Here is a 13,314-nt window from a genome sequence, read left to right on the forward strand (position 1 = left end):
TACTACCGGCTTTGAAGACCATGCTCTGCTGTCTTCATTGCTATTGTTACCTGGATTCAAGCTAGCTCAGGTAGGCTGGCCCATGCCCACCTCTTGCTGTGTAGAAATACCCACAGAATCTAGGCTAGCTGCCCCAGCAATGGGGCCCTGGAGAAATTAGTAAATATATGGTGGTATCAGCATTCAGAGTATTTCAGGTCTGAGATCAGGCACTATAGGAGTATCGTATATGATCCCCTTATAGCTAGGAGATGACATTTCTAATATTTATCCCCCCAAAAATGTCCAATCAAGTGGTCGAAAACAACCACTGATCCACAACGGTAGTGCAAAGCAGGGTTGGCTTTTTTATTTTATAGGCCTCTGTTTAGAAAATGCAACTCCACCTCTAGCTCACCATTGTGATTTTGTTCTGAGCTATTCTTTGCCCTGGCCAACGCCAAACATTTTGTCATGGAATGTCTTTCCTCAGTCCCCCTTTGCTTGGTTCCCAAAATACCTCATTCTATAGGCCACCAGAAAGGTCCATTAGTGGTCCATGAATTGCTGTGCTGTTGGATTTACTTTATAGCAAAAGAAAAGGAATTCAACTACAAACAGATTTTAAAAATGACTCTGCCTCTTACCAGGAGAGAGAAGGAATTAAGTTTTTCTCTGTATGGGAAGTTCTGTGGCTGGCCTATTATAATTTGGCTATATGCTGTAAAATAACAGAAAAAGGAAAGTGCTGCATGAACTGAAAAGGCTGCTCTGTAGGAAATGGAGTGAGTTGTTGGTTTGAAAGTCAAAGGAATGACCGTGTTTTTTGTGTTGCCTGTTCCTATCTCAGCCGGGGGGGGGAATAATTAGGAAGATAAGTGAAAATAAAGGGGAAGCTTACATTCAGGAGCCCTGCTTTATGTGACTACAAACAGGCACTTTCTTCTTGTCTGTCCTTTTTGGCATATTAAAGCATTCGATGGTTTTTTAAAGGAATCTTTCTGAAGGGACTCTTGGTTATTCTGGCTCCAGATGAGCTGGCATTTGTGCAGGCAAGCTGCAGAAAGACTAGCCATTCACACACTGGTATTTTTCTTGTCTTGTGACGAACCTGATTTTCATCGGAGAAACTTTTTGGGCCAGCTGTAGCTTCTAAACCACATTTGGATGCAGATGCCGTATTCCCAAGATTCCCCAATTCCATTCATCCACCTTTCTCCCCCCTGATAAAATATGATTTCTTTTGCATAACCGCACCATTTGCAAAAGGCTGTTGATCACCCACCACTCATTGTGTCATCTCTGGCATAGATATAGCATGGTCTCATATTTAAAATAGGGAAGTGGGAGTCATAGGAGACCTGAATTCTGTGCTCACTTCACCCACTGATGAGCCCGTCTCATCCCTTCCCTGTAGTTCAGTTTCCCAGCCTGCAGAGTGGGGTCATCAAACCGAATGCATGGGATTAGTATGATCACCTGTAAGGGATTACAAAGAATCATAGAATATCAGGTTTGCAAGGGACCTCAGGTGATCATCTAGTCCAACCCCCTGCTCAAAGCAGGACCAATCCCCAACTAAATCATCCCAGCCAGGGTTTTGTCAAGCCTGACCTTAAAAACCTCTAAGGAAGGAGATTCCACCACCTCCCTAGGTAACGCATTCCAGTGCTTCACCACCCTCCTAGTGAAAAAGTTTTTCCTAATATCCAACCTAAACCTCCCACACTGCAACTTAAGACCTTTACTCCTTGTTCTGTCATCTGCTACCACTGAGAACAGTCTAGATCCATCCTCTTTGGAACCCTCTTTCAGGTAGTTGAAAGAAGCTATCAACTCCCTCCGGCACACAACACTGCACAGTTGGCCTGGTGTCTTGGAGGCAGGAGCATTCACCTTCCTCTGAGGCATCAGATATTGGCCTCTGCCAGGAAACTACTAACCAATCCATTGCTGAGCTCTCATGTAGCTCCGATATAGCATCCACTCCAAAAATCTAGCAGCGCTATTGAGAACTCTGTGGGTTTGTGTTCTGAAGGTTGGGAAAGAGTGATTAGCGCTCTCCCATCTGTTGAGGCTGCTGGCCTGGGCTGCTGAGAGAACAGCAGCTGGCCTGTACATTGATTTATGAAATGACAGCTGAAGACTGAGCTCCATCCTTGCTGTCTCTGGGGAATGGCTTGTGTTGGGAGTTGCTAAATGCATGTGGCCTTTCTCTGTCCACGTAGGATTTTGGCATTGGAAAAGCTGGGGGCAGTCTTCAACCAGGTTGCCTTCCCGCTGCAGTACACCCCCAGGAGGTTCGTCATTCACCCTGAGAGCAGCAACCTGATCATCATCGAGACAGACCACAATGCTTACACCGAGGCCACAAAGGCCCAGAGAAAGCAGCAGATGGCTGAGGTAATCAGGACAGCTCATATATGCATGTGTGTCCTTCTGGACGCCCTCTCACTTGAGTGCTGAGGATCCCCACCTATGTTAACCTCAGGGACTGGAATTCTTTTGCTGGGTGTGAGCACGAGGGGCGGGCGGATGGAGTGCAGTGCAGGCCCGTGGGGATGGCAGGAGAGGTTGCTCAGAGTCCAGCACTGTGTTCCACAAACAGTTTGGGCTTGGGCTAATCACTTAACCTCTTCCTCAGTCTGTGTAAAAGGGTGTATACTTAATGCTCAGCAGGGGCCCTGTGATACCGAATGTTTGAAAATCCACTTGAGCTCCTCTGAAGGAGCCTGTATAAGGACAAATTGTTCTTTACTGTTTGCTGCTGTTGATTTCTTAATAGTGGCCTCGGACTCCACGTTGCCAAATGATTAGTGGTTGGTTTTCTAGTTCAGTTATGGCGCTTCCGCATAATCATAATTTCAGCAGATAAATTGCAGTCCAAATGCTGCCTTTCACAGCATGCAGTACCCTGATGCCTTGACAGACTTTGAGATTATTCTGCTGAGCAATGATCCTGCTTGTGTATCACACGTTCTCTAGAATTTTTTATTATTATTGCTGAGGTTACTTGGAGTTGAATAGATTGTTTTCATTAAAGATTTCTCATTGGCATCAGCTGGTGTTCTGGAGGCCGTGTCCCCAAAGCAATGGCCCCATGGGCAGTGAGGAATCAACAGTGCCGTACTTTTGAGCTCCATAACAACAGGCTGTATTGTAGTAAGGCAAGCAGAATCATGGTCTCGTAGGTTTCTTGTAGGCGTTGAGCTCTTGGCTCTCTGGCTTTGTAAAACAGAGGCTTTAACGTTCACTTGGCTTTCATATTAGTAGCACTTTGCCTTGGGGATCTCTCTCCATTGAAGCTTATCTTCTAAATCTTCACCACGCCAAGCAACTTGGTATCAGCCTGTCTTGAAACGAATCCCCTCTTGTGCTGAGTTCTTTCTCTTCCCGCTGTAATGTGTGCTGCAGGAAATGGTGGAGGCTGCAGGTGAGGATGAGAGGGAACTGGCCGCAGAGATGGCAGCCGCCTTTCTGAATGAGAACCTTCCCGAGTCCATCTTTGGTGCCCCCAAGGCAGGCAATGGCCAGTGGGCCTCTGTTGTCCGAGTGATGAACCCCATCCAGGGCAATACTTTAGATCTGGTCCAACTAGAGCAGAACGAAGCCGCCTTCAGGTAAGGAGCAGTGCCAGACATAGTCTCTGGCTGTCATGTGCTTAATACATTGCTGCTTATTTGGCCCAGCCGTCGTTTGAGTTGAAAGGCCACATTGCTGGGAGGCTGGGTACTAAACCCCAGTAGACACCTCCCTGTACTCCGAAGCTCTTATCTTTCCTTCGCCCAGCCCAGTCGTGCAAGGTGAGCATAGGCACTAACTCTTAATGCCAACGCATTCACTGGACCTTTACAGAAGACGTTGAAGGATCGTATTCTAAAAAGGCCCCATGGGGTGCAGATGATGGAGAAGAAATAAAAAGTAGGAGCAGTTGTCCTTGTGTTCCCCTCCCTCCTGTCCCCCTCTCTTCCTTAGCATCCCCTCTGCAGAGATTAAACTGCCAGGCAATGTTGTGAGTGCATTTAAAAGGGCAGGTACTGTGTATAAGAGAGAAGTCAGGTGGAACTGCAGCAAGGAAGATGAGTCAAGCCAACAGACACGCAGTCTGTCCGTTTTGCTTTGTGTAATCAGTCCTCGAGACGCCTGACTCTTGTGCTGATGGGCTAAGCATCCATCGGGGGAGGAGAAAGATGAAAGGAGGGAGAAGAAGTTGCTGATAAATGTCCAAAATGTAAATTTCCTCTCAAAAGAAAAAGCAGCAGCCCAGATTCCCACTTCCTGCCTGGGCACAGTGAATATTCCATACCTATATTGCTGTCTAAATATGAATACTTAGTGTGTTTTTGGGGGGAAAGCTGAGTGGGGGGGATAAATGACTGAAATCAGCAATGTGAAGTCAGGCTTCCAAAGCTCTCACCCAGATTTACCATCCACGTGTGACATGCAGATCCTATCCCGAGGCAGCTCTGGCTTTGGTTTCTATACTTTGCTCACACTAACCTCTGGGCACCTGTCTGTGTTGTCCCCAGTGTGGCAGTGTGCCGATTCGCCAACGCCAGTGACGACTGGCATGTGCTGGTGGGAGTGGCCAAGGACCTGATTCTGAACCCCCGGTCGGTTGCTGGTGGGTTTATCTACACATACAAGCTGGTAAATAATGGCGAGAAGCTGGAGTTCCTACACAAGGTGAGTGTGCCCTGCATGGAGTGGGCTGACCTCTCTTGTGCTAACATTGTGGGAGGTACAGACCAAGAGAGGAGGAAGGGAGCCAGGAAAATCCACATTGAAGCTCATTGAGTGCATGAGAGGCCCAGACAATCTTCAGATGGGTTTGGAAAACTGACCACACTAAACTACAGTTTGAGTCCCCCTGAGATATCTTGTTCCAAAGCATATACCAGATAGACTGCCAGCTGTCAGCCCCACATTCCTTCTTGTGGCTGCTGCCAGTATTGGCAAATGGGCAAGCCCTGAGCTTTGCCAGGCAGGTGATAGTGCAAATGCAGGAACTTTGCACAACTGGCAGTAGCTGCAAATCTCACTACTCATTTTCCAGGGCACCTAACTGGCACTAGTTGGGCTCTAGCAAAGTGACTAGATATTTGGGGAGACTGTAGGCTAACCATAATTTTTCTCCTGCTCGGGGAAACTTTGAAGCAGGGAGAAGCCTGTCTACTTTCCAGGAGGAACTGGCGGGAAAATTCTGCACCCAGAGTTACTGTCTGTCTAGCTGCTTGTTTGGCCCCAACCCCATAGTATCAGCCCCTCACAACTGTGAGCACGTTTATTCTTGCGCCCCTGTAGGCGGTAGGGAAGGGTTATCCCTGGCACGGGTGGGGAGCTGAGGCCCAGAGACATTGACATGCCCAGGGATGTCCGTGATAGAGCTGGAAATGGACCCTGGTCACCTGAGGCCAAGTCAGGGCCAGGCCTGCATCGCCATGCGCTGGATTGACAGGTAGGGACCCTATTCCTGCTCCCAGAGAACAGTTACTGAGGCCCGGGGGTGGGGGGGGGAATGTTACCCTTTTAAAATGCAGTATTCCCATGCTTGAGAAGCTTTCATAGTGGCTGTTTCTTTACAAAGCTGACCTGCTCTCAGGTCACTTGCCTTAGTGATGAAGGTTCCCTGATACCCAGCTTTAGGTAGTATGGGCCTGTGCACCTTCTTTCGGTTAAATGCATAAGTGACTTGACTGCTCATAAGTGATCTGTGTTACTGATGGACCTCCAGGGTTTCAGCAACACCAAGTTCAAAGAAACCTCTGTTCTCCCTATGCATTCCCAGCTATGGTTGAGAAATGGGCAGGGGATGAGGAAGTGCTAAAGAATGTGGTGACTTTCTTCTTTCTTCCCACATTTCCAAGTTCATCAAGAGGGGTCTGTCCTGGCCAAGGGCCGCTAGGATGCCTTTTAACGTCCACCATGTAGCTTACAGAGCTAGTTGGATGGACTGGCTTTTGTTAGCCAGCGTGACCAAACCTGGAAAAATGTGCTGATGACTGTCAGCACCAAAAACGCCAGTGGAATTAATTTTTTCCATTATGATCGCTGACGGATACTTTTGGATTAACAAGAATATGGCATTATCCTTAGGAAAATTTGCCTGCATTAGAGCTGCCAAGGACATCTTGAGATCTTTCAGATTTAACATCTTCTCCACTGGCTGGTCCAGAACTCTCACTGCAAGCGCTGAATCGGATCGAGACTCCTGAGCCTGAAGGATTGCTGATTGCAATCTGAATTGGATTTAGCAAAAAGTAAAATCTTGTTCATATTGGGGAAACAGTAAAGCCACTGATTGGGGTGACAGTGCCTTTTCTGCCTTGCTGCATATTCTGCTCAATTGCTCGTAGAATGATCTCCACACTCAACTCCAACTCTCTCATTTAAGTGCTCTGTCTGATATTCAGTGGCTTGGGAGTATCCTATCCAGGATTGCATAAGCACCAATAAAACATGGTGTTCCAGCATATAGTGTACTGCTGGCACAGGGGTTAGGAATTCTGCAGGACACATCAAGGACTCTGATTAACCTTGCCATTGCCAGTATCAAGGCTTTAAAGCTTCAACAGAACCACTGGATAAAGTCCATTCTCCAGCTCTGCTTTATTTTGCAGTAAAGGCGCAAGTACAGTCATTTGTCTTCAGGGGGTTTTGTCTGTCTCACTGGGCTTTCTAATGTGTGTTCCTCTCACCTCCCTGTGTAGACCCCTGTGGAGGAAGTACCTGCAGCCATTGCCCCATTCCAAGGCCGAGTCTTAATTGGAGTTGGAAAACTCTTACGTGTCTATGACCTGGGCAAGAAGAAGCTGCTTCGGAAGTGTGAGAACAAGGTATTGGCTTTGGTTCTTGATGGGTGCCATTTCTTGGGGTGAGGGGTCTGAGTAAAGAGTAACACTCGGGGATACATTTTCAAAGGAGGGTTTTAGGTGTGCTATGTTTAGTGTGTGTGTTTGTTTTTGTCCTAAATAAACTCCACACCAGAGGGCCCCATCCAAAGTTCTGGGTGCCCTGTACATACACCCCAAAACAGAATAACCTAAGAAATACCAAGTAAAAATCAACCACAGCAGCAACTGCTTCTCCCCCATGCCACGTTTGTCATTTGATCGCCAGTCAGGTGTGCAATACCTTAAAACCCCACCACGCTTCCCTTCTAGACAGAACTATTAATGGGTTTCTCATGCACTTGTTCTAATGAAATGCATAGTCCCTCCAGTACTGCTGTATCATATGTGGGTCTTCTCTCCTCTAAATACAAATTGAGGGTCTGGTAGCATTTCCCATTTGACTAAATGGGAGACACTTTCACCCCTTACACTAGGGGACAGTAGATTCTGCCAACAGCCCAGCAGAGTGTAGGCAGAAACAGCGGAGCTATGCGGTTCTGGTGTGCCATTGGATCTGGACGCACTGGAGAGCTAAAGTGGGCAGCTGTTAAACTCTTCGCTCTTTTACAGCCACAGAAGGAGCTGTGTGCCAGGACAGAAGTCAAAGGCTGTGTCTACACTGCACACTAAGCCAGGGTCTGTGGGATCTGGGTCTGCGATTGAGCATCCACACTGCGTTGTAAACCCCAGGTTTACAATTGCTGGACCTGGGTCTCACAGCCATGCTGATGTGTCCATACTGCACTATGCAGACCTTCTGACTCAGGCCTGCAGCTTGAGTTGCATCCACACTGCAAAATGACAGGCCTTGGACCCAAGTCTCAGTGGGACGTGGGTTCTGAGCCACCCCCATAGCAGCATCTTAGGACCTGGCTCCTGAGTGCTTGCTGACCCGAGTCAGACTGACTTGTGTGTGGACGTTAGAAAGAGTTAGGCTCAAACCTGAGTCAGAGCGCAGCCTTAGTGTGGAGTATAGACATACCTAGAGAGGCTCGTTAGGTTCCATTAGGACTGCCAAGGATACTGCATTGTTTTAAGCTCTAGGCATATGGGGGGGGGAATGGGTGTGTTTTGCTCTCCATGGCTGATACATTAGACAGCACGAAAGCAGTTCAACTACAAAGCACTTTTTCGAGTGCTTTAGCTGGCTGCTTCTCTTCCCATTTCCTTCCCCTGCAAGTTACAGGTCTTAGGCCAACCTCTGATTGTCCACTGCACATAAACACACACCAGAAAACCCACAGGGTAAAAAGGGAACATGGAGAGGATAGATTTTGCCTAGGTTTTGGCTCCCATCACAACTTGCAAAGTTTTCTTCTCAGATGCATTGTGACCGGAGCTGTGAAGTGGCATTGCCTGGCCTGGAGGTCAGGGGGCATAGCCAAAGATCTGTAGATGTAGAGGTGGCATCTGTGCTCCTACACACACCCCTGATCAGACTGCTGCTGCTGCTCCGGACAGGCTTATTTATGGGGTCAAAAACTGGGCACAGTGGCCACTGTAGTTCAGGTCTGCACTAACACCACTTCTCCCGCCCGTGTTCTGGAGCCATGGTGTAAAATTGGGGATGAGTCAATGGAGCAAGGAAGAAAAGTCATTTAAAATGAATTCGCAAAAAGAAAAGGAGTACTTGTGGCACCTTAGAGACTAACCAATTTATTTGAGCATGAGCTTTCGTGAGCCACAGCTCACTTCATCAGATGTTTACCGTGGAAACTGCAGCAGACTTTATATACACACAGAAATCATGAAACAATACCTCCTCCCACCCCACTGTCCTGCTGGTAATAGCTTATCTAAAGTGATCAACAGGTGGGCCATTTCCAGCACAAATCCAGGTTTTCTCACCCTCCACCCCCCCACACAAATTCACTCTCCTGCTGGTGCTAGCCCATCCAAAGTGACAACTCTTTACATAATCAAGTTGGGCTATTTCCTGCATAGATCAAGGTTTTCTCACATCCCCCCCACCCCCATACACACACAAACTCACTCTCCTGCTGGTAATAGCTCATCTAAACTGACCACTCTCCAGGTTTAAATCCAAGTTAAACCAGAACATCTGGGGGGGGGTAGGAAAAAACAAGAGGAAACAGGCTACCTTGCATAATGACTTAGCCACTTCCAGTCTCTATTTAAGCCTAAATTAATAGTATCCAATTTGCAAATGAATTCCAATTCAGCAGTTTCTCGCTGGAGTCTGGATTTGAAGTTTTTTTGTTTTAAGATAGCGACCTTCATGTCTGTGATTGCGTGACCAGAGAGATTGAAGTGTTCTCCGACTGGTTTATGAATGTTATAATTCTTGACATCTGATTTGTGTCCATTTATTCTTTTACGTAGAGACTGTCCAGTTTGACCAATGTACATGGCAGAGGGGCATTGCTGGCACATGATGGCATATATCACATTGGTGGATGTGCAGGTGAACGAGCCTCTGATAGTGTGGCTGATGTGATTAGGCCCTGTGATGGTGTCCCCTGAATAGATATGTGGGCACAATTGGCAACGGGCTTTGTGGCAAGGATAAGTTCCTGGGTTAGTGGTTCTGTTGTGTGGTATGTGGTTGTTGGTGAGTATTTGCTTCAGGTTGCGGGGCTGTCTGTAGGCAAGGACTGGCCTGTCTCCCAAGACTTGTGAGAGTGTTGGGTCATCCTTTAGGATAGGTTGTAGATCCTTAATAATGCGTTGGAGGGGTTTTAGTTGGGGGCTGAAGGTGACCGCTAGTGGCGTTCTGTTATTTTCTTTGTTAGGCCTGTCCTGTAGTAGGTACTTTGCTTCTCTACAAAAGAAAAAAGACACTAAACTTTCTAAACTACTACATGCGACAAGGGGCCACAGCAATGGTTCCCTCACCCCACCTAGCAATATTGTTAACCTATCCAACTATACTCTCAGCCCAGCAGAAGCAGCTGTTCTATCTCGGGGCCTCTCCTTCTGCCCCTCCACCCCCACGAACATGATACAGTTCTGTGGTGACCTAGAATCCTATTTTCGACGTCTCCGTCTCAAGGAATATTTCCAAAATACCTCTGAACAACATACTAATCCACAGAGGTCTCCCTGCCAACACTACAGAAAGAGGGATTCTAGATGGACTCCTCCTGAAGGTCGAAACAGCAGACTGGACTTCTACATAGAGTGCTTCCGCCGACGTGCACGGGCTGAAATTGTGGAAAAGCAGCATCACTTGCCCCATAACCTCAGCCATGCGGAACGCAATGCCATCCACAGCCTCAGAAACAACTCTGACATCATAATCAAAAAGGCTGACAAAGGAGGTGCTGTTGTCATCATGAATAGGTCGGAATATGAACAAGAGGCTGCTCGGCAGCTCTCCAACACGAGTTTCTACAAGCCATTACCCTATGATCCCACTGAGAGTTACCAAAAGCAACTACAGCATTTGCTCAAGAAACTTCCTGAAAAAGCACAAGATCAAATCCGCACAGACACACCCCTGGAACCCCGACCTGGGATATTCTATCTACTACCCAAGATCCATAAACCTGGAAATCCTGGGCGCCCCATCATCTCAGGCATTGGCACCGTGACAGCAGGATTGTCTGGCTATGTAGACTCCCTCCTCAGGCCCTACGCTACCAGCACTCCCAGCTACCTTCGAGACACCACTGACTTCCTGAGGAAACTTCAATCCATCGGTGATCTTCCTGATAACACCATCCTGGCTACTATGGATGTAGAAGCCCTCTACACCAACATTCCACACAAAGATGGACTACAGGCCGCCAAGAACACTATCCCCGATAATGTCACGGCTAACCTGGTGGCTGAACTTTGTGACTTTGTCCTTACCCATAACTATTTCACATTTGGGGACAATGTATACCTTCAGATCAGCGGCACTGCTATGGGTACCCGCATGGCCCCACAGTATGCCAACATTTTTATGGCTGATTTAGAACAACGCTTCCTCAGCTCTCGTCCCCTAAAGCCCCTACTCTACTTGCGCTATATTGATGACATCTTCATCATCTGGACCCATGGAAAAGAAGCCCTTGAGGAATTCCACCATGATTTCAACAATTTCCATCCCACCACCAACCTCAGCCTGGTCCAGTCCACACAAGAGATCCACTTCCTGGACACTACAGTGCTAATAAACAATGGCCACATAAACACCACCCTATACCGGAAACCTACTGACCGCTATTCCTACCTGCATGCCTCCAGCTTTCACCCTGACCACACCACACGATCCATCGTCTACAGCCAAGCTCTGCGATACAACCGCATTTGCTCCAACCCCTCAGACAGAGACAAACACCTACAAGATCTCTGTCAAGCTTTCTTACAACTACAATACCCACCTGCAGAAGTAAAGAAACAGATTGATAGAGCCAGAAGAGTTCCCAGAAGTTACCTACTACAGGACAGGCCTAACAAAGAAAATAACAGAACGCCACTAGCGGTCACCTTCAGCCCCCAACTAAAACCCCTCCAACGCATTATTAAGGATCTACAACCTATCCTAAAGGATGACCCAACACTCTCACAAGTCTTGGGAGACAGGCCAGTCCTTGCCTACAGACAGCCCCGCAACCTGAAGCAAATACTCACCAACAACCACATACCACACAACAGAACCACTAACCCAGGAACTTATCCTTGCAACAAAGCCCGTTGCCAATTGTGCCCACATATCTATTCAGGGGACACCATCACAGGGCCTAATCACATCAGCCACACTATCAGAGGCTCGTTCACCTGCACATCCACCAATGTGATATATGCCATCATGTGCCAGCAATGCCCCTCTGCCATGTACATTGGTCAAACTGGACAGTCTCTACGTAAAAGAATAAATGGACACAAATCAGATGTCAAGAATTATAACATTCATAAACCAGTCGGAGAACACTTCAATCTCTCTGGTCACGCAATCACAGACATGAAGGTCGCTATCTTAAAACAAAAAAACTTCAAATCCAGACTCCAGCGAGAAACTGCTGAATTGGAATTCATTTGCAAATTGGATACTATTAATTTAGGCTTAAATAGAGACTGGGAGTGGCTAAGTCATTATGCAAGGTAGCCTGTTTCCTCTTGTTTTTTCCTACCCCCCCCCAGATGTTCTGGTTTAACTTGGATTTAAACCTGGAGAGTGGTCAGTTTAGATGAGCTATTACCAGCAGGAGAGTGAGTTTGTGTGTGTATGGGGGTGGGGGGGATGTGAGAAAACCTTGATCTATGCAGGAAATAGCCCGACTTGATTATGTAAAGAGTTGTCACTTTGGATGGGCTAGCACCAGCAGGAGAGTGAATTTGTGTGGGGGGGGTGGAGGGTGAGAAAACCTGGATTTGTGCTGGAAATGGCCCACCTGTTGATCACTTTAGATAAGCTATTACCAGCAGGACAGTGGGGTGGGAGGAGGTATTGTTTCATGATTTCTGTGTGTATATCAAGTCTGCTGCAGTTTCCACGGTAAACATCTGATGAAGTGAGCTGTGGCTCACGAAAGCTCATGCTCAAATAAATTGGTTAGTCTCTAAGGTGCCACAAGTACTCCTTTTCTTTTTGCGAATACAGACTAACACGGCTGTTCCTCTGAAACCTGTTAAAATGAATTGAGTCAGGTGGATTTTCTGCGTTGGAATGAAGCCCATTTGAGTCCTTTATCAGGACTACTTACTGTTGTAATTCCCTTTCTAAAAGCACATTGCCAACTACATCTCCGGTATCCAAACCATCGGGCACAGAGTGATAGTGTCAGATGTCCAGGAGAGCTTCATTTGGGTGCGCTACAAGAGGAATGAGAACCAGCTGATCATCTTTGCCGATGACACCTACCCTCGGTGGGTTACCACCGCCACCCTCCTTGACTATGACACTGTGGCCGGAGCAGACAAGTTTGGCAACATCTGTGTGGTGAGTACGTGTGTCTGAACTGTCAGGACACCCCAGAGACTGCAAGTACTCACTGGGAACAGCTACGTATGTCTACAGAAATGAGAAAATGTGTGTTTAGTTAGCGCCAACGCCCTATAGCTAGCGTTGGTTTGTTACAAGTGCCCCGTGGGACAGTTATTCGTCAGTGATTCAAAGCAAACAAGTTAAAGCATTGGCACATCAGAAACTACCATCCTCAAAAGTTCAGTGAACTTATTTAAAAATAAAACCTTTCAGCGCAGATGCGCTCTTGACCACTGGTAGCCACTGAGCATTCCCTGATGCTTTTGTCAAGAGCAAGGGTGTTTGCCCTCTGTATTGGCCAAATCCCAGCTCTGGTGTTTAGCTCTGCCTCCAGAAATTCCCTGTGCATTTTGGGTTGGTTACAGAATTCCATGCTGCTTCCTGACCTCTTCTTTCCCCCCTGGGGGCTGCATTTCAGTGGCACGTGGACTGTGTCTCCTGGTGGTGGTCCGGTCAGTTTCTGAAGTGCACAAGGTGCAGGCTTCGAAGCCTGAGTTCTAGATGTGT

The 13,314-nt window shown here is 47.4% G+C and overlaps 1 protein-coding gene across 2 annotated transcripts in view; it reads left to right on the top strand.

Annotated features, from left to right (window-relative positions):
- SF3B3 (splicing factor 3b subunit 3) overlaps positions 1-13,314 on the top strand; it is a 55,344-nt gene that overhangs the window by 36,089 nt on the left and 5,941 nt on the right. For both annotated transcript variants that reach the window (XM_048816890.2, XM_048816891.2), the window contains exons 18-22: positions 2,208-2,382; positions 3,394-3,599; positions 4,509-4,665; positions 6,690-6,815; positions 12,550-12,762. In XM_048816890.2, the coding sequence (XP_048672847.1) occupies positions 2,208-2,382; positions 3,394-3,599; positions 4,509-4,665; positions 6,690-6,815; positions 12,550-12,762 (877 nt within the window). The remainder of the gene's footprint in view (positions 1-2,207; positions 2,383-3,393; positions 3,600-4,508; positions 4,666-6,689; positions 6,816-12,549; positions 12,763-13,314) is intronic.

Source organism: Caretta caretta, chromosome 12, assembly GCF_965140235.1.
Source record: "Caretta caretta isolate rCarCar2 chromosome 12, rCarCar1.hap1, whole genome shotgun sequence".
Lineage (NCBI taxonomy): Eukaryota > Metazoa > Chordata > Testudines > Cheloniidae > Caretta > Caretta caretta.